Source organism: Sarcophilus harrisii, chromosome 1, assembly GCF_902635505.1.
Source record: "Sarcophilus harrisii chromosome 1, mSarHar1.11, whole genome shotgun sequence".
In the NCBI taxonomy this organism is placed as follows: domain Eukaryota; kingdom Metazoa; phylum Chordata; class Mammalia; order Dasyuromorphia; family Dasyuridae; genus Sarcophilus; species Sarcophilus harrisii.
The window spans coordinates 669,629,488-669,651,117 of NC_045426.1; the positions used below are offsets into that span (position 1 = coordinate 669,629,488).

Consider the following 21,630-nt stretch of genomic DNA (forward strand, 5'->3'; position numbering starts at 1 on the left):
AGACTCCAGGACTGGTGCTCTCTCCACTGTGCCATCCTTCCTGAGACTTTGGTGTCCTCCTTCATAAAATGAGGTATTTGGGTAGATCTTTAAAAAGGCTAGGGTTCTAGTCATGTTTTGGCTGCCTATATCCTAGCCTTATTGCAGGGATAATCCTTGGAGAACTGGGCCCACTGAAAGGCAGCAGAAACTGAAAGAACAGAAACTTAAATTGTACTTCCAGGTCCCAGTTCTGACACTAACTTGGTATGTGATCTTAACTTTATCACATTTCTTTAAGTTCCTCCTTTATGAAAGAAAGGGGGAAAATAGGGGAGAGGAGTTCTGGAAATGACTGATGTACAAGAAAAAAATGTTTTAACAAGACAAAAATAAACAGCAACAAAAGAGTTGGATTACATAGCCCCTGAAGGACCGTGGTTCTCTGGCCATGGCCTCTGTCTAAATTGAACTGAGAGTTTTAGGCTGCTTACACCCAACCCAAGTCATCCTTCACCTAGAAAATAGGGAACTAAGGAGGCCCTTTGATATGGCCCTCCTTCAGAACTCAGACAGTAGTGGAGAATATGCCCCAGAAGAAGCCCAATAGGACCGTGGAGTCTGTATCCCAGCCTCTTTTTCATGAGAGTCCCATGGTACCCTATAAAGCAGGAACCCCAGGGAATAAAACAACAGCAATATTTATACATATCTTTTAATAACTTCTCTCCATGGAACTTTCAGGAGATCAGCAAATAAATAGACAGAAGAGAATGGGGTAGAAGGAATGAGAGGCTTAAAAGGAGGTTATCACCCAATTTAGAAACAAGAATAAAAGTCCAGTTACCCATTAGCAATCTCTAGTCTGACTATATCCCATATGGGATGTACAGCATACATCTGGAAAAGTCCCCTATGGTGTCCAGGACTAACCAGGTCTGCAAAGACCATTTCAGGGTTGGACCACCCTCCTTCAGGCCCAAAGTTACTAAAGAGCTATAGACATTGACTCGGGGAGTGGCGTAGAACAGTGTGGTTCTACAACTCATTTGCTGTGCAATGATGGTTGAATCTCTTTCTTTGGATTCAATTTTCTCATATGTAAAAAGAGAAAATTTCCAGTTCTGACAGTCTATGTTCCAAGGGCCTTCCTACCTCTGACATACCCTGTAATAAAGGGCCCTCCCAGCCCTGACATCCTGGATTCTAAGGGCCTACCCAGCTCTGACCTCCTGGGTTCTAAGGGCCCTCCCAGCTCTGACATCCTGAGTCCTAAGAGTCTTTTTAACTCTGAAGGTCTCTCTTTGCCTGTCTTGATATTCTAAGGTCATTTAAACCATCACCCACATTCCCTTCTAGGAACCCCAAGGTGACAAATTATGATTGGCTTAGAACCAGTTCCAGAGAGCACAAGGCAAGAGGTTGACCAGAGGAGCCAAGAGCAGCCAGGGAGAGAAGGGAGCTGTCCCCATCCTTGGGACCCCCTCTCTTAGCCCACAGAGGCCAGAGTCAGAGCAGATTGATCTCATCCAGGTAGCGGGCAAGCACAGAGTCTCGGACATCCTTGAAGACCTTGCGGATGTTGTGGGTGTCCGTGGCACAGGTATAATGGCTGAAAAGACGCCTTGAGCGTGAGTTTTTCCTTGTGGAGCCTTTGATGTCCCCAGAACCGGTGTACATCCCGGTGTACAAGTCTAAGATGAACTGTTTAGCTGCTTCTACATCCTGCTTGGGGCCTGGGGAGAAGGAGGAAGGGAATAGTGAAACCCTAATATGGTGGCTGGGGGAGTGTCTTGGGGTCTCCGTGAGCCAGGCTCAAGCCAGTACAGAAACAAAAGAGGAAGTGGGACCAAGCATCTGGGGCTGGAGTCTGGCCAGTAAGTACCCCTTTCCTGTCTGGGGTCTGGTTTCCTCAAATCAGGAACCAGAGCCAGAGAGGCGAACCGGGAGGAGGGCAGGACGGTGCTCTGGGCTGGGGGTGGGGAACCACACAAGCTTCCCTGGCTGGGGACTGACAGGTGCCTCAGGAGGAGAAGCTATGGAAAAAGAGGGAGAGGGAAATCTTAGACTTTATAGCTCCAAGGCAATTAAGGAGTAAATCCAATCCTCCTAGTTTCTAGAAAAGGAAACCAAGGCCCTAGAGGAGACAAACAGTCCATTGTATGTTTATAGAGAAACCCACCTGTCTTGTTGGTCAGGAAGAGGGGGTCCAGGGCCCTGATATATGGGCAGAGACCAGGGTTCTAGTGATTTTGCTCCTACAGGGAAATTTTAGGCCCCTTAGTCCCCATCCACCTGTAAGGTAGGCTTGGTTATCCCTAATGGCTCCTCCAGCTCAGAGGCTCTAAGAAAAGAATATGGACCACTCATAGATGAAACAGGGCCACCCCTGAAGCCAGGGTCGGCGTGCCATAGGGCAAGGGTCTCTGGGTAGAATAGAAGGCTACAAGGGACCCTGGAGAGAAGGCCAGGGCCCTCGGGGCTGAGAGCAGGGATTTCTCACCAGGGAAGCTGGGGAAGTAGGTGGCCAGGTGAGAGGTAGGAATCTTTTCCTCCAGGATGTCTGTCTTGTTAAGGAAAAGGATGACGGAAGTGTTCTTAAACCAGGGCAGCTCCAGGATAGTGCCAAACAGGGCCAGGCTCTCCTTCATCCGGTTCTAGGAAGAGAAAGCCATCCCGGGGAACGGTTATTACATACAGTCCAACCAGTACCTGAGCAGGAATCCGCCGGCTGTCACTGACTACTTGTGAGACTCTGACCTGGTCTTTCACTTCTCTGAGTATCGGCCTTCCTACTTTGTAAAATAAAGGCGTTGGACTACAACATCCTCCAAGGTATCTTCTAGCTCAAGATCTAAGGCCCCACTAACATAGCTAACAAGTGGCTGTCCAGCCTTCACTTAAAGATTGCTAGCAACAGGCAAGCAACTAATCCTCCAAGCTTCTAGTCCCTTCTCCCTCCAAAACAGATTTCCCTTTATTTACATTTTGTATAAAATTGTATGCGGGAGCACAGCAAAGATGAAAAAAGCAAGAGAGCAAGCTGGTTAATAAGGGTACCTGTTCCTGCACAAGTAAGTCCTTGTGTGTCTTGGGCTGGGGGGACTACATTTGTGCATCGTGTGCATCTGATCGTATCTGTGCACAGGATTATTTGTTTTATACTTCCAGGCTCACCAACATAAGTCCTATGGAGACCCCTGTAAGCCTTTGGATGTGGTCTTGAAGGGCTGCCAGAGGTCAGAGCCATTTCTTACCCAACAGGTTACCTGGATTCAGTCATAAGCTTCTCTGAACTTAGTGACATGGAGCCTGTCTGTGGGCTCAGACTCAAAGCCTTTCCAGACCTTGTGCCCTGCAGACATGCCATCTGGAGCCCTCTATGCCATCGTGAAACTATAGAGGGAGACTTAGCACAGATATACAAACTGTGGGGTAGTGGGACTGCATACTGCTAACATCAACAAAATTAGGGCCATGCACCCCAATATGTGCACTTATATAATATTTATATTCGTATTATACTTACTTATATAATTAATATATATTATGCTTATATAATATTTACTTATTTATAAATCATAAGCTTGTGCTATTGTACCATTATGTACATTATAAAATTAGAATAAAATAGGAATTACAAACAATAAAAATAAGAAAAAATTTTTAATTGGAAATGGGAACCACAGAAAATAAAAAAGAAAGAAAAAAGAAAGAAAAAAAAAAAAAAAGAAAGAAAAAGAAAGAGGAGAAAGAGGAAGGAAGAAGGAAGGAAGGAAGGAAAAGGAAGGAAGGAAGAAGGAAGGAAGGAAGAAGGAAAAAAAGGAAGGAAAAGGAAGAAAGAAAGAAAGAAAAAGAGAGAAAGGGAGGGAGGGAGGGAGGGAGGAAGGAAGAAGGAAAGAAAGAAAGAAAGAAAGAAAGAAAGAAGAAAGAAAGAAAGAAAGAAAGAAAGAAAGAAAGAAAGAAAGAAAGAAAGAAAGAAAGAAAGAAAGAAAGAGAAAAAGAGAAAGAGGAAGGAAGGAAGAAAGAAGGAAGGAAAGAAAGAGAGGAAGAAAGAAAGAAAGAAGAGAGAAAGAAAGAAAGAAAGAAAGAGAGAGAGGAAGGGGGGGAGGGAGGATGGGTGTGGGGACCTCGGTGTGGTACTTGGGGCTCTGGGTTCCAATTAGGCTTCCATGGATCCCTAGGTAGGTGACCCTGAACAAACCACATCACTTTTCTAGCCTTTGGTTTCCTCCTCAGCTATAAGGAGCTCCTAGCGCCTGTCACCATCTAATTACGGGCGGGACAAGCCAAGGCCCGTAGAGAAAGCCTCCAGCTGAGAACCTCAATCACGCCCCGCAGGGCAGAGCGGGTGGAGACCTCGCCTTGGCGCCCACAAGCCCTGGGTTCGAGTCCTGACTGAGACACACCCAGCCGGCGGAGGCGAGCTCTCGGCTCCTCAGTCGGTCTCTAAGACACATCCAATGACGGATCCACATTAGGAGGACTTTCCCACACCAGCCGTGTGACCCTGGGCGTGCCATCGCCACGCAAAAAGCCGGCTGCCTGGGGGCCCGTTTGCGGGGGGGGGGGGGCGCAGAGGGGGCTCTCGCCGAGGTCTGGGATGGCCCCGAGGCCCCTCCAAGCCTGGGGGGTGGGAGGGATGGAGAAGGGGTCAGCGCTGGCGGCCTCGAGGCTGCCTCCGGTTCTCGCCCGAGGGCGTCTGCACGCCTGTGTCTGGGGCTGACAGAGCGTCCCCCCCTCCTGACTCGCTCTCTAAGTGAACGGCCGCTCCAACCGCTCCGGCCGCGCCCCCATCCCCTCCCACCTGGCCTTCCCCCCCATCTCCCTCTTCCAAGGGGCTGGGGGCCCCTAACGCCCAGGGCGATCGGCCCCCGCCCGCCCCTGGGTGGCCCTTCAGGGTGATTTAAGCCCCTTCCGAGCCGGCAGGGCTGCTGGCAGACTGACCTCCTGGTTGTTCTCCTCCAGACACTGGTCTACTCCGGGGCCTTTAGAGGGCAATGCTTCTGAAACGTGATCCATTTTGGATTTGGCCGCCCCCCCACAATCCCCAGCCCCGAAAGCCTGGTCTGCCCCCCGGAGGCTCTGGGAAGGAAGGGCCAAAAACCCCGGGCCCAGCCCGACTTTTGGGTTCCCAAGGGGCCCCCCAGGCCCCACCTGGGGGCCTTAAGGCCCCCCACCCCTCTGGTAAGGGTTCATCGAAAAATTTTAAGGGTCCCCAGCCCTGACCTCCGTTCAAGGGCCCCTACCCTGACATCCTGGGCTCAAGGGCCCCCCACCCCACTCTGGGTTCTAAGGGCCCTCCCAGTTTGCATCCGGGCTCTAAGGGCCCTCCCAGCTCTGACATCCTGGGCTCTAAGGGCCCTCCCAGCCCTGACATCCTGGGCTCTAAGGGCCCTCCCAGCCCTGACATCCTGGGCTCTAAGGGCCCTCCCAGCCCTGCTATCCCGGGTTCTAAGGGCCCTCCCAGTTCTGACATCCTGGGCTCTAAGGGCCCTCCCAGCCCTGACATCCTGGGCTCTAAGGGCCCTCCCAGCTCTGACATCCTGGGTTCTAAGGGCCCTCCCAGCTCTGACATCCTGGGTTCTCAGGGCCCTCCCAGCTCTGACATCCTGGGTTCTAAGGGCCCTCCCAGCTCTGACATCCTGGGTTCTCAGGGCCCTCCCAGCTCTGACATCCTGGGTTCTAAGGGCCCTCCCAGTTCTGACATCCTGGGCTCTAAGGGCCCTCCCAGCCCTGATTCTCTGGGCTCTAAGGGCCCTCCCAGCTCTGACATTCCATGTTCCAAGGACCCTCCCATCTTTCATGTTATCTAAGGTCTTTCCCATTCAATATCTTATGGTTTTTCTAGTTTTAGCAACTAATTCTACAGCATGCTTTCCCATATTCCCTTGGATTTTGTTAGCCCTGGGGAGCCACCTCAGACAGACTTCAGAGAATCGGAGATTTGGGAAACTCTGGTAGATCTCCGGCCTCCTACTTTTCCCCAAAGTTTCATGGGATGATACCCACAAGTGAAGGCCCATTTGGGGGGAAAAACCTACCCATGGGGTTTGGGGAAAATGACGCAGACCCCACTATCAGTGACCCACATTTCTGAGAACAGGAAGAAAACCTGTAGCCTCAGCTCTATTGTGGTAGTGGGTGGGGTGGGGGCAGGATGGAGCCGCTGCCAGGAACCTCATCAGACCTTTGCCATGGCTCCTCTGCTTGATGTTAAAGCTGAGAACTGGGGAGGGGCAGATTGTGGGGAGGGACAAATCAAGGCTTTAAACTTTCTGGCTGTCACCTCAAAATCTCCCCCCAAAAAACTGGCCCCTCAGTTGCTAGCCCAGAAAAATGACTATTTCTCTGTCCATGTGCTCTATCCTTCTGTGTACTAAAACTCAAAGGACCCCTAGAGATAATAATGATAATAAGAGCTAACATTTATATCACATTAAGGTTTGTAACTTCTGTACTACCTCATGACACCCATGGAGGTAATGTGCTATTATTATCCCTATTTTACAGATGAGAACAAAATGAAACAGACAGAAATGTACTTATCCAGGGACACCAGCCAGTATCTGAATCTGGATTTGAACTCAGGTCTTCCTGACTGTCTAGTGTTTCTGTACTGAGCTACCTAGTTGCTATTAGTCAATTAGTCCAATTCATTTTCTAAATGGAAAAACTGAGGCTCAGAAAGACAAAAGATATCTTTTTCAAGGCTACATGGCAAGGGATCAGTAGAACCAAGCTGGGGGAGGCACAGGGCAGCCCCTGGGAGGGCTTTGGGAAGCTCACCTCAGATTGGTCTTCTGCACCGAGAAGCAGTATTCATTAATGCCGGTCGTGGGCATTCGGCTCCGCAGGACGTCCTGGGCTGTAGGAATGTAGCTGTCTGCCGTGATACGCTCCAGGTTGGACAGGTAACTGCAAACCCAGACCTGGCTCTGAGCCCTGGCTGCCCTCTTCCCCTTCTGGGTCCTCGGGCAACCATCCCCACTCCCTCCCATCCCACCCACCAAAGCAGGGACCCATGCCTGCCTGTCTGCCTGCCACCAAACAGCATCCCCAACGCCGCCTCCATCAGGAAGCTTTCCAGGATTACACTCCTGCTTTCCTTCCCTGAGGCTCCGGGATCTACCCTTCACAGGGTCAGGGTTGGAGGGGGGCCAGACACTTACTATGACTCCCGCAGGGTCTGGCACATGAGAGTTTATTGACCTAGAGTGGGTGACTACCGGTGGGACAGTGGTTTAGACAGACACCCTGGGTGTTTATTTGTGAGGGTGTTGTGTGCTAAGAATATATTAAGAGCCTGGTGGTTGCTGGGAAGAGTAGGCAGCAGCCCACTTTTCCAAAAAGGCTGGAGGGCTGATGAAGCACTAAGTCCATGGAACAGAACAGAATCCTTGCTCTCCCCTAGATCTCACCCACTCTCTCCTCATGCACAGCAGAGAAGCCCCCCAAGATGTGCCCTGATGCAGACTCCCACAGAGGGGTGGGACAGCACACATACACACACACACAAAACACACACACATGTGCAGAGTATGAGATGGCCCTGGATTTCTAGATCCCTGACCCCCACCCCCAAGCTGCTCCATCCAGCATCCCTCTCCTGGATGTGGCCCAGAGACTCCCAGAGGTCAGCCATCGGCCACAAGCCTAGCAAGGGACCACCATCCTCCCCACAGCCAGACCACCAAAGCTGGGCATCTGTCCCACACTCACTACACAGCAGAGTCCAGCAGATGGAACTCGCGGCGGCGTTCGTAGCAGGTTCTGATGCCGCCATCTTTCCACAAACACTGAATGGCGTGGGCTTGGGGCTTCTCGAAGGTCGTCACTTTGTAGGCATCTGTGCTCATGATCAGACTAGCGTGGTGCTGGGAGGTAAAGGGGTCAGAATTTCAGAGACCACAGGCTCATCAGGGCTATCGGCCCAAGTCGGGCCCCTCTAAGAGAGGAGAGATGTGGGCTCTTGAGTTTCCAAAATAATTTCTTTCATCCTTTGCCTCCAGCCTACCCTGATATGTCATCTTCTTCTTCTTCCCATAATTAGGAAGATTAGGAATACAAATTCATGCAATGGGAACTTTGGGGAGTTAGTCCAATTCTCCATTTTTACAGGTGAGAAAATTGAGACTCAAAATCAAGGGCAAACTGTTCATTAAACCCGAGCGCCTCTAACTTCAAACTCACTGCACTAAGATACCTGAGATAGTTCTGAACAGCAGAAAGAGTCCTGAGGTGGGCCATCTGGGACAAATCTGTCTTCTCTGAGCCTATCTCCCCACATGTCCAACAAAAGGTTCCCTGCGGTTCCTTTCAGCCCTAAGCCTGTGACCCTCTCATTCCCCAGGAGCCCATATGACTGGGTATGGGGGATTGATGTGAGGAGAGAGCTGAGCAGTCACTTCCCATTGATCCCTCACCCCCCTTGGCTCTTTCTTGCTGGGCTCACCCTGTTCTCGGGGCAGCTGTAAGGGATGTGAAGGGTGTCCATGGCTTCAATCATTGACTGCATGGAGGTGAAGATGTTCTGATAAACCAGGGAGGTGAAGCCCTTGCGGTCCTCCTCTGAGTAGCCTGCCCCATGAATAATCCGCATCTGTTTGATGAAGGTGCTTTTCCCACTCTCCCCAGTACCTGTGGGTGAGAGACCAGATGAGGGTCAGGAATACCCACCAGCTCTCCCCTCGCCCTCCATCTCGGGCCCTAGAATGTCCCCAGCCTATCCTCCCAGGGTGGAGAGGCTCCTGGTGATTTACTTAAAAATTAGAGCCTTCCAAGACATTAAAAACTTAAACATGTTTTTCAGTGGAACGAGCTTAGGCCTGGGTAGTCATGAGACTCCCATTTAGGTGCCAGTCCTGACGCCCTCATGACTGTGTGACCTTCACAGAATCCGTTTCAAAATAGAATGAGACCTCAGTGACCAACCCACACATCTGAAAAAAAAAAAAAAAACACCCCTTTTTCAACATATCCAACAAATGCTCATCCAGTCTGTGCTCAGAGACTTTCAGGGAATGGAGCACTTCCTTTACTGATAACAGTCTTATGATCGGGTTTCAATTTGACTATTTCAGCCCTAGTTCCAGCCTTCAGGAGCAAGCAGAATCAACTAATCTTTCCTCCAGAATATAATAGCCTTCAGATACTTGAAAGTAGTTATCATATCTCTCTTGAGTCTTCCTTTCTACAACCTAAGAATGCTCAACTCTCTTATCTCATCATTACAAGGCATAAATTTAAGGTCCTTCATCAACCTGTTTTCTCGCCTGGGAACATTCTCCAGATTAAAGAATGGCAGATTCAGGACTTGGTGGGGAGTAGAGGGATTGTCGCATCGCCATGTCCTCAAAGAAGGATTGTCGCATCGCCGTGCCCTCACAGAGGGATTGTCGCATTGCTACATCCTCACATGCACCCACCTCACACATCCCCTATCCCAAACCCATATCTAATCAATTGCTAAGTCTTGCCATTCATCCCCTTTTTACAAAATCAGCAAGTCTCATCAACTCTAACAGGGACTATGGCAATGGCCTCCTCATCCCTCTCTCTGCCTCTCTCACCTCTCTGATCAATCTTCCACTAACCCATCAAAGTGATTTGATCCTCAAGTCCAGCTCTAATCATGTCATTCTCTCATTCCATGAAATCTAATAATCTAGTCAAACATAAACTCTTCAGTTTAGCACTTAAAGAGCATTACAACCCAGCCTCAATATACCTTTTCAGACTAGATATGCCAGTTACTAACTCATTGAGTTTATAAAAATGAATCCCCTAAGTCACTTTCAGATGAACTATTATCTAGCCAAGCTTTTCACAATTTTATACCTTAAAAAAGTTCTTCCCCATTCTGAATCTCGCTTTCTTTGTTTATTTTTAAAAAATAAGGAACTGGATATACATTAAAGGGCTATTTTTAAAAGAATTTTAAAAGTAAATGAAAACTAAATAACAAAATTCTTGAGAATTGGTGGGTCAAATAACAAATATCTTTTGTCAAAGAATAATAGAAATTTTCATTTAAAAATGACAATAAGGAGAAAGGCATGTTTTAACTTATGAACTGTAGCTAAAACAGTTGGCAGAGGAAATATCACATTTCTAAATGTTTTAATCAATAAAAAAGAGAAAAAACAAAGTGATGATTTTTAAAAATTTGAATAATAAATTAAAATCAACTAAATAAAAAAGTAGAAATTCAGACAATTAAAGAGATTGATGAAATGCAAACAAAAAGTCATTGTATGAATAAATAAAACTGATTTGGGAGCTATTTTTAAAACTTAATAAAAGAGGTCAAAAGTTAACTAATCTGATATTTTTTTTTAAAGAGAGAAGAAATAACATCTACTGGTCATCCTGCCATCTGGGGGAGGGGGTGGGAGGTAAGAGGTGAAAAATTGGAACAAGAGGTTTGGCAATTGTTAATGCTGTAAAGTTACCCATGCATATATCCTGTAAATAAAAGGCTATTAAATTAAAAAAAAAAAAAAAGAACCTAAAAAAAAAAAAGAGAGAGAAGAAAACCAAACTGCTTATATCAAAAATGAAAAAGGAGAACTTGCAACAAGTAAAGAGGAAATCAAGGAAATTATCAGAGACTAACTTGCCCAATTATGTCCTAAGAAAACTGATAACTTTGGGGCACTAAGTGAATCCTTATAAAAATATACAACACTCAGACTTACAAAAAAGGGAATAATTAGCTTATATAACACAATATCCCCAAAAATTCGAACAAGATATAAGTAGGCTTTCAAAGGAAAAAAGAAAAAAACTCCAGTACCCAATGGACACAAATGAATTCTATCATTCAAAGAAAAATTAATTTCAATACAACATAAACTGTTTATAATTATAAGAAAGGAAGACACCTTTAATCTCTTTGTATGATACAAATATGCTCTTCCTACCTAAATTAAAGAGAAAGAAAACTATTGACCAGTACCCCCAATGGGCATTAATGTTCATTTTTTTAAAATTAACAAATACAAAATTATCATACACTATGATGAGGTTAGGTTTATGCCAGGAATGCCAGGAATGAAGGTTGATTCAAAATAAGAAGATATATATATGATATTAACCATGCTATAAATATAAAGAATAAAAATGCTTATATTAGTAAATGTTGACAAATCGTATTGGTAATTATATGACAAAACCCAACGTTCATTTCTTTTAAATACTCTAGAACTCATAAGAATAAATGGACCTTTCCTCAGTACAGTAAATAGGATTTATCTAAATCCAAGAGTAAGCATTTTATGTAATGAAAAAGAGTTTAAGAGGCCTTTCCAATAAAATTAAGGGTAAGGGAAGGATCCCCATTATTTCCATTACTGTTTAACACAGGATTGGAAATGCAATCAGAGGAATAAGCATAGACAAAAAGAAAACAAAATTATCACTTTCTGAAGAGGAAATAATGGTATACTCAGAGAATCCTATGAGGTCAACAAAAAAATAATTGAAATAACTTCAGGAAAGTCATGAGATATAAAACATATCCACATGAACAATAAACATTCTTATATATCCTCAACAAAACCCCGACAAGAATAGCTGATAGAGAAATTCCATTCAGAATGATTACAGAAGCTAGATTGGGAATGTGACTAGTGGGATTCATCAAGTGACTATGTGAACCCAAGTATAAAAATACAGAAATATAAATATTACAGAAAAATAAAAATAAAATAAAAAAAATAAAAATGAATGAATGAATGAAGAAAAAATAAAGAAAAATAAATATTATAGAAATACAGACCTAAATATTGAAGAAACAGTAATTGCTAAAGGTCATGCTAATGGGCAGGCGGATAGAAGGTGCAATAGATAAAACACCTGGCCTGAAGTAGGAAAATCTGAGTTCAAATCCAGTCTCAGATTTTTACTAGCTAAGTGACCCTGGACAAGTCAGTTAACCCTTATTTGTCTCAGTTCCTCATAAGTAAATGAGAACACACTGGAGAAAGAAATGACAAATCACTTCAGCACCTTTGCCAAGAAAACTCCATGGACAAAGTCTATGGGCTCACATAGAGTCAGACATAGCTAAACAACAATAGGTCAAATCAATATAATGAAAATAACACTACCTAAATTAATTTATTCAGTGCCATACCAAACTCCCAAAAGAATATGTATAGAGCTTAAAAAAACAATGAAATTTATATGGAGGAACAAAAAGGTCAAAAGCCTCAAGAAGAATAATGAAAAAAGTGGGAGGGAATAGATTGATGATTTTATGCCTTTTACTATCAAACCATATTACAAAGCAATAATCATTAAAATATTCTGGTATTGGTTAAAAAGAGAGAGATTGATAAGTAGAATAAATTAGATTGACAACATAGAGAAAAAAGAAAACACAGCTGAATACTGCTTGATAAACTCAAAGATTTTAGCTTCTGGGAAAGGGCTCGCTATTTAATAAAAATGAATGGGAAAAGTGTATGGCAGTCTGTGGAAATTAGTTTTAGAGCAATAACACCTTGCACACAAGATGAGATCTAAATGAAACAGGTCTAATAGGTTACATGACAAAGAAATTCAGTTCTGTAAATGAAAAGTTCATGATTAGTTGGTAGAGAAAATCACTCAGGATAAACTAGACAGTTTTGAGTATATCATCTTCCTGAGTTCAAATCTGACCTCAGACACTAACTGTGCCATTCTGGGCAAGTCATTTACCCATTTGCCTCAGTCTTCTCATCTATAAATGAACTGAAGAAGGTAATGGCAAACACTGCAGGATCTGTGCCAAGAAAACCCCAAATGGGGTCACGAAGAGTTGGACAAAACCAATATCAACTGAATAACAAAAAATTTATATATATGAGAGAGAAATAGAGATTAAGAGGAAGAGGAAAAAAACAGAGAGAAAAGGAAACAGAGAAAGAGAGAGACAGAGAGAGAGAGAGACATATATGTAATTAGATGTTTTCTCAAAGGAACTGATTGTAAAGATTTTTTCCTTCTTACCAGTTTTCCTTCCAATTTTTACTTCATTTAATTTATTTGTATAAAACTTTTGAACTTTATATAATCAATACACATGGAGAAATCATGGTTAGCTACTAATCTCTCTGGAAAGACCTGGGACAGAGATTCCTCCCCTGGGGTCTTTATGGAATTGATTTCAGGAAGTCATGAACTTGAATAGGAAAAAAAAATGATGTCTCTTTAAATATAACTGCCATTCTTTATAGTGAATTTTTTACACATCTTTTTCCTGTTGTTGTTGTTGTTATTGTTTGCAAGACAATTGAGGTTAAGTGACCTGTCCGGGGTCACACAGCTAGTACATGTTAAATGTTCAAAGTCAAATTTGAATTCAGGTCCTCCTGAGTCCACGGCCTGTGTTCTATCCACAGCACCATCTAGCTGCCCATTTTTGATACATTTGACTAAAATGCTATTTTAGTAAAGTAATTCTATCTTTATTTTAGCATTTTAGAAAAATTAAAATATTTGTATAACATTTTATTTTATTCATTTTACTAAAGTACTATTGGTCTTAAAAGGGATCCACAGATTTCAATAGACTTCCAAAGGGGTCTACCAGACAAGAAGAAGCTTTAAAATCCTTGATCTACAATTTTGATGGACGTGACTCTCTTCAACAATGAGATGAATCAGTTCCATTTGTTCAATAATGAAGAGAACCAGCTACACCCAGCGAAAGAACTCTGGGAAATGAGTATGAACCACAACATAGCATTTCCACTCCCTCTGTTTTTGTCCACTTGCATTTTTTATTTCCTTCTCAGGTTATTTTTACCTTATTTCTAAATTCATTTTTTCTTGTGCAGCAAAATAACTATATGAACCTGTATACATATATTGTATTTAACATATACTTTAACATATTTAATGTATGGGATTACCTACTATTTAGGGGAGGGTGGGGGGAAGGAGGGGAAAAGTTGGAACAGAAGCTTTTGCAAGGGTCAATGTTGAAAAATTGCCCATGCATATGTCTTATAAATAAAAAGCTATAATAAAAAATAAATAAAATAAAATGAAACAAAATCCTTGATCTAAGGATATCTTAGCAGTCTGGTGGGGCAACCCAAAGATCTAAAGTCATCACCAGCTACATAGAGTTAGGAAAGTGGATTCCAAGACTGAGCTAACCACATCCTGAGCTCTGCCTTCAGTTAGTTCAAGGGGCCACATTTTAGAAAGACCGTTACTAAATGGAGAATAGTCAAAGGATGGACTAACAGCCAAACCCACAGGTATTAGTGCCCCCTTCCTCTGCAAATTATTCTCCCTTTATGTTATGTCTATCTGCAAACACATTGAGTTATTCCTTTTTCCTTTAAAATATAAGCTCTTGGAAGACAGGGTCTGTTTAGGTTTTTGTACTGGTACATCCATGGCTCTTAGCATAGTTGCTTTGTGATGTCTCAGTGCATTGAGTATCTGACCTGGAGTTAGAAAAATTAAAACTCCTGAGTTCAAATCAGACACTCACTAGCTCTGTGACCCTGGGAAAATCACTTTTCCCCATTTGCCTCAGTTTCCTCATCTGTAAAATGAGTTTGAGAAGAAAATGGTAAAATACTCCAATATCATAGTTCATCTAGGACTATTCATTCTATGTTTTCTGAGAGAGAGACAAACAGACAGACGACAGATAGACACAGAGAGACAGACACAGAGTCAGAGAGACAGAAAGACAGAGAGACAGATACAGAAAGAGAGAGGCAAAGAGACAGAGAAAGATAGAAGCAGGTAGAGAGACAGAGAGATATCCCTTATGCTTTGCCAATTCTCAAGTTTATAACACATAGTATAATATATAAATTCATAGTAAGCATATTATATATGCAACCCAGAGAGTGTGTTATAAAAAAAAAAAGCACTCTGGTTTTTAGGTTTTCTGCAGATTCTTCCATCCTATGAGTGTGACTCATCACCTACATCTCTTCAAAGCCTCCTTGGGTATGATCTCATTGACTTTCAACTTCCATTAGACTGGGCAAATTCTCCCTATTTCACGGATTCTGAGGGTTCATACCTGAAATCACCCTGGTATTTGGGAACAGGGGGTGGGATTACCCACCTTAAGTTAGGGTGGGGAGAGTGTTAATCCGGCAGTAACAGAAAAGACCCTCATTGCCTCTGACTTTTCCTCAGGGTCCCCCACTGGAAGGAGAGTGAAAGGGGAAGAGGTGGATGAGCCGGGAGAAAGGGAAAAGTTGCAGCCCAAAATGAGGAAATGGGTGGAGGCAGAGAGGGAGCTCAGAGGAGAAGGCAGGAAGCAGGAGAGCCAGGCAGTGATGGGGATCCCTGAGTCATACATTGAATATAAGCTTCTTCCTGCTCCAACACTCTCTGTCCTAAGGTTGGATTAGATCATAGGATCCCAGGGGCCTTCTGGGAATGTTTCATTCAACCTAATCCCAGAAGTTGTTCTCTTTTACTGGAAAAGTCCAGCAATGGGAAACTCGTCGCCTCTTGGGGCAGCCCTTTCTGCTCTGAGACAGCTCTGGTTAGTAAGAAATTTTTGCCTACACGGAGCAAAAATCTGCCTTTCTGCAGATTTGTTGGTAGTGTTGCTCTCTGGGGCTGAACAGAATGAGTCAGATCTCCTTTCAAGGAACAGCCAACTCGCACGTTCTCCCTTGGTCTTCTCTTCTTTGGGCCAAACCCTGCCATTTCTTTCATTGCCGTAGCAAATGTACAAAGTATTAACTAGTTTTGAGTACCCAGAATTGTGGGTACTTAATTATTAACCCATCAGCCATGTATTTCCTCTCTTCTTTCCAGCCCAAATCTGAAGATTTTTTCTGGTTCTGACATCCTGTGCTACATGCTCAAAGACCATGTCCTTCATCCTTTTTGTCTGAACTAATATATATATATATATATATATATATATATATATATATTATGATATAATGTAATATAATATCTTCTATCTCCAGTCTTCTACTACTGTAACTCTTGTTCACTTTTCCTTCACATTTCCCCCCAAAGTCTATGTCTGATATTTCTTTCCTGTTCAAAAACTATCTTTGAACCCCAGAAGAAAATCCAAACTCCTCACTCTGGCACTCAAAACCTTTCACAACCTAACTCCAACCAATATTTCCAGTTTATTTCCTCTGTCCCTTTCATAGTCTTGATGCTCTGTCAAAATTCGATGACATAACTTCACATGTGTCTTCTCAAAGGGGAGAAATAGGGAGAAAGGGGAGAATCTGGAACTCAAAAATTTTAAAAACAAATATTAAAAAATTCGTTTGACATATAACTAGAAAAATAAAATATATTTATTTTTAAAACTGGATGTCCTGTCCCAGACTTTCCCCTCTCTCTGCCTTTCCATCTTAAGTGCACTAACCATGTCTGCCTGCCCAATCCCACAAGGCCCACCACACGTGCTGCTTCCTCCGGATTCTCCTGACTCATTTCCCACCCCCCAAGTCCACAATGATTGTTCCCTCTTCTCAGACCTCAGGAGCCTGGTTTCCCCATTCACGCTTCTGGCTTTTTCCCCATTCTGCTATCTATCATATTGTCGCTATTTCATCCCCTTTCCAGACTATGAGCTCTATAGACCAGATCTTATTCATTCTCTGTCTTTGCTTAGGCAGGGCCCAACACACCTTAGGGAATGTCTGTTAAGCTGAAGAGGCACTTGGAGCTCAGACAGGAAGGGCCTGCTTCCTCTGTGACCACATGGACTCTGGTTTGGATGGGGAAAGAGGAAGATTCATCTAAAAAATAGGATTTAAAATGTATAATCCTAAGAGTCGCCCAAGACTGTGTTTAGAAGCCTGTTTCCTGGGAAGAAATCCTAAGTCCTAACAGGAATAACACAAAACCTCAGACTTGGAAGGCCTTTCCTTGGAACCCCCAAAAACATGGACAGTCAGAGCTGGAAGGGCAAGCCCGTTGTTCTGTTTTGATATTCTGTGATTCTAAGGTCTCCAGCCCCCAATCCTGGGTCCCTAGGGAAACATGAGATTTGAACTAGGACAGGTTGGCCGGCATCTTACTCCAGGGAGATCCTTCCAGGAGGCAAAGAAGTAGAATCTTTTTGGACCAATGAGCGGCAAGAGGAGCAGAAGCTCTCAGTATGGGACAGGGGGAAGGGAAAGAAAAAGGGGGGGAAGTTATAGGAGCCACTGACTCATTTAATAATTAAGGAATGGAGACAAAACCTCCCACTGACCTCACAGACAAGTATTTTTAAGGCCATTCTGTCCCTCCCCATTTTTTGACCCCTTACCCCTACGTTCTAACCTAAGGTGGGAAGAGAGAAAACCTATTTAGTACAGAGGACTTTGAAGAAAGAGTAATGGGAGAAATCTCCCAACGTCTTCACAGAAATGAGCAAAAGCCATGCTGATATAGACCCAAGTGGAGACCCTTCCCAATCCCTCCAGAATACAAAGTCTTAGCTGGCCCAGGACAGGGGTTGGTAGAATAGGGGCAGTCACCCAAACCTGAAGGGAGCACGAGAGACACACATGGCTATGCTGAGGAACAGGATCAGCCTGCTCCGATGAGTTGGTGACAGGGACCTTCAGGGCAAGATCTACCGGTTCATGGGATTTGAACTCTGAGAACCTCATGCTGTTCCTTCCTACCTTAGAAGGTGTGACCTGAAGAAAGGCTCCAACCTCAGTTTCCTCATCTGAAAAATGGTCTCTAAATTTCTACCTAGGTCTAAATGCATTTATTTCTGCCCCCAATGCACCGTATGGCTCTCTCCTCCCTCAGTCATTGAAGGGAACAAACCTTGAACCTCCCAGAAATAAGGGAATCGGGCAACTTCATAAGAGAGAAGGACAAACCCAGCAATTATCAGGGCCTTATCAATAACACCATGTGGATCACCTTGATTCTTTCAAGTACAATTTTCCCATTTCATAGCCAGCACCATACTTGCTGGGAATGGGGAGAGGGGAGGATTTGGAGCCAAATCCTACCTCTCTCTAGGCTCTTCTAAAAATAAATATATGGTCTCTAAGGTCCCTCCTCCCTCTGACACTCTGTGTGCCCAAGAGAATTCTTGCCTCCGACTCTCCCCCAGAAGGTCCTCCCCTGGTGTGGGTGCCCTGCGAGGCTGGGCAGAGGAGAACCAGGGCAGGTAAGACCCACTTACCCAACAACAGCAGCTTCAGCTCCCCTCGGTCCCTCTTCTTCTGTTCCATGAGGATCTTATTGATTTCTTGGTCAATCCTTAAGGCTGTCTTCTCGTCCTCCGTCAGGCACCAGGGGCAGCAGTGCCAGCTGAAGGAACGGGCCATAACCTTGGAGCGCGGACGCTTGGAGCTGTCACTGGGGCTAAGGCAGCATGGTGAGCGTCCTGGAGCCCCCAAGCAGATCTCCCAGCAGGCAGATCTCACGTTTCCCAACTCTCCCCAACGGCCAACAGAGCTCTCTGGTGCAGTCTCCGATTCTGCCGGGTCCAGGAATAAGTGACGGAGTTGAAGAGAGAAGGGATTTGATCTTTCTGTGCCCTCTCCTGCTTGGGTCTCCAACAAGCTTTAGCTTATATTTCAACTGCAGGAGGCAAGAAGAAAACAAGGAAAAGGAAGATGGCCCCAGATTCCAGACCCAGCCAACCAGGTTGACAGGCAAGACACAGAGAGGTGAGAAGCCGGTTCTCCTTTCTCGCTCCCAGCATGGAGGAATAAGCTCAGACTTGGAGATGGGTGTCCCTCAGACGGTCTCAACCACAGGCCTGTCACTCCTTGGGGAGCTCCTTCCTCATTCCAAAGCCAGGGTGTGCTTCAGCTCTCTGGCCTGTGCCGCAGGGTGCCGCACCCCTCCTTGGCTGGGGTTTCCCGGCCCCTCTGGCTGGGAGGAGACAGGACTCAGCACCCCCCTCACTTAAAGGCTCCTCCTTTCACTCGGGCTCCTAGCCACAGGCCTTCCCCCTTGCCCAACTACCCAACCACCAACCACCATGCATGCTTTCTCTCAAAAAACACACAAAGACCTCTCCTGCCCAATGAAGGAACAAACTATTTCCGGAGGGGAAGCAAGATGTCATCTCTGAAGAAAGGGGAGAAGAAGAGGTATGAGGTCCTCCCAGTTAGGAGCTCCTAACTCCTTTCCATCCGACGCCTTTTTCTCCAATAAATACTTTCTGGCTTCCATGACAGGCGGGAGGAAGGGGACTTCATCCAATTCAGAGATTTCAATTTCCTGCGCCATCTGCATCCTCAGCTCCCTCCCCAGGCCCAGGGATAATATTCACAGCCAGGATCAGTAAGTACAGCCCTGTCTGGACACCCTCATTCATTCATCAGATTCCAAGATTCAAGTCCTCAATTCATAAAGAAACCAGCAACCACAAGAAGCAGCTCACACCTGATCACTCGTGATGCCTTTGGAATCCTCCCTACTCAGACACACCCCAGACACAAGCCCTTTCATGTGGAGCTTTGCAGCTTTCTACCTGGAACACAATCAGAGAAAAACTCAAATAACCCAAGGCCAAGCTGCTAGGAAACATAACCAGTGTAGAACTAGGGGTACTAGCTCCCCAGGGCTGAGAGCTAGGAAACCAGGTCTGAGTCACAACACACAGGCTTGACAACAAGAGCCTTCAGGACAGGGTCCATCTGTGACTTTCAATATCATGGAACAATGTGAACTAGAAAAGGTCTTGGAAAGCAAATCCCCACCCCACCCCCAATATTGCCAAACTTAGACTCAAAGATTGTAACTTGCCTAAGATTAATAAGTTAACAAGTAAAAAAGCTAAAATTCAAATCCAGATCTTCTGACATAAAACTCAGTGTTATTTTCCACTCTACCAAATAGCGTTCTATCCCCTCCTATTATATTGCATAACCTTTAGGGCAGATACTGACTTTTTTTTCATCTTTGTATTCTTCTTGTAGAATATATTGTAGGTACTTAATAAGTTCTTATTGCATTGAATTCTGTTCTATTGACTCTTTCCTGAAAGCTGCAGCCATAGTCTGGGTCTAGGATCTTTCAATAGGAATACCCAAATAGGATACCCAATAACTAATAGCTGCTGGGTGGTAACACTGGCTTCCAATCCTAAGGAATTATATGACCCCCAAATCCAATGTTCTTTTCACTACAGAAGAGAGAGAAGTAGATTACTTATAGTGGAGACTTCCCCTCTCCATCCCCCACTACCACCATTGTTGGATTGGAGGAAAAAATATCCTCCAATAGATCTCCATTCACTGTCCCCAAGCAATGTTCTACATTAGCTCTCCAACATGAATAGAAGAGAAATTATGGCAATCCTCTTCCTCATAAAGTTTGTAATAAAAGAGAGAAAATCTATGTCTGGATGATCTCTAGATTTTCAGAAAAAAAAAAAAAAAAGATTCCCCAATTGTTCAGAGTAAGGAGACATAGGACTCCACAGACTAAAATTCCAAAAGGGAAGTAGAATGAAATTCTAAGAACAAAAATTGAAACAGTTCCAATGAAGAGGGAAAAAATGGGATATCTGAAGAGATCTAGTTGTGGATGAACAGAGAATTCACCAACTCATTCATAGTTTATAAAGACCTGTAACAGAAAGACAGTGGATTATGGTGGAAAGAGAACTGGTCTAGGAGTTGAATTCAAGTTGCAATTCTGACAAATTTTGACTATGTAACTCTGGGCAAAGCACAACCATTCACTACTCCACACACTACTCCTATAATTACATGGTCTCTCTTTTTTATCTGTGTTCCTCATTCAATTAAAGTTTTCAAGGTATCTATTTTAAACTTTCCCTTTTAAACAATGGCACTGGCTAAGCACAAGGAATACAACACAAAACATCCCAACCTCTAAAACAGTAAACTGTAGAAAGTGGTATTATACTGGTATTCTACACTGGTAGAGGAAGATCCTCAAGTCCTTTGGTAGGTGCTTACTACACCAAGGAAATGACGGATCTGTTTAAGTTCAATAATTTTGATTTAATTACTTTTGATTTTTGGTTCTGCTGACTTCACTCTGCATCAGTTCACATAGACCTTTCCCTGTGTTTCTCTATTCATCACACATATTGTAATATTTTGTTACATTTAGCCATTCCCAATTAATAGTCATATGTTCATTTAGGATCTTTGCTAATTCTCTTTTTCAAAGTATACCATGATCTTGTCCACAAGTGGAGATAATGTATCTCCTTTTTACTTATCTTTATGTCTCTCTGGTCTTATTGCTGTTGCTAGCATTTTCCAAACCATACAAAACAAAATTGGGGAAAGTGGGCATCCTCCTTTAATTCCTATCTTTATTGAGAAAGGTTCTAGTGTATAACCACATTGTATATGATGCTTACTTTTAATTTTAGACAAATGCTTTTTATTATATTTTTAAAGATCTTCTCTAGGGGAGGGACCTAGTTTTCCTTTAGGAAATGCTAGGTTATGAAAAGCTTTGAATGCCAAATAGGATTTTTTATTTGATTCTGGAGATGATATGGAGCCAGTGGGTTTTATTAAATAGGGAAGTGGCCTGCACTTTAGGAAAATCAATTTGGTGGCTAAATGGAGGATAAATGGAGGCTAATTGGAATGGGGAGAAACTTAAGGCAGATAGATCCACCATCAGGCTATTATGAGAGATTACATATGAGGTGACGAGGGCCTGCATAAATTTTTGAGAGCTGTTGCAAAG

The 21,630-nt window shown here is 43.9% G+C and overlaps 1 protein-coding gene across 1 annotated transcript; it reads right to left on the reverse strand.

The window, feature by feature from the left end:
- Positions 1 to 682: 682 nt before the first annotated feature.
- GNA15 (G protein subunit alpha 15) lies at positions 683 to 18,843 on the reverse strand. Its single transcript, XM_031948304.1, has 7 exons — positions 18,122 to 18,843; positions 8,435 to 8,619; positions 7,702 to 7,856; positions 6,769 to 6,897; positions 4,927 to 5,062; positions 2,483 to 2,636; positions 683 to 1,715 (listed from the first exon to the last, which is right to left on the reverse strand). The coding sequence occupies exons 1-7, from the start codon at positions 18,264 to 18,266 to the stop codon at positions 1,489 to 1,491; spliced, it is 1,131 nt and encodes a 376-aa protein (XP_031804164.1). The 5' UTR covers positions 18,267 to 18,843; the 3' UTR covers positions 683 to 1,488.
- Between the last annotated feature and the right edge of the window lie 2,787 nt (positions 18,844 to 21,630).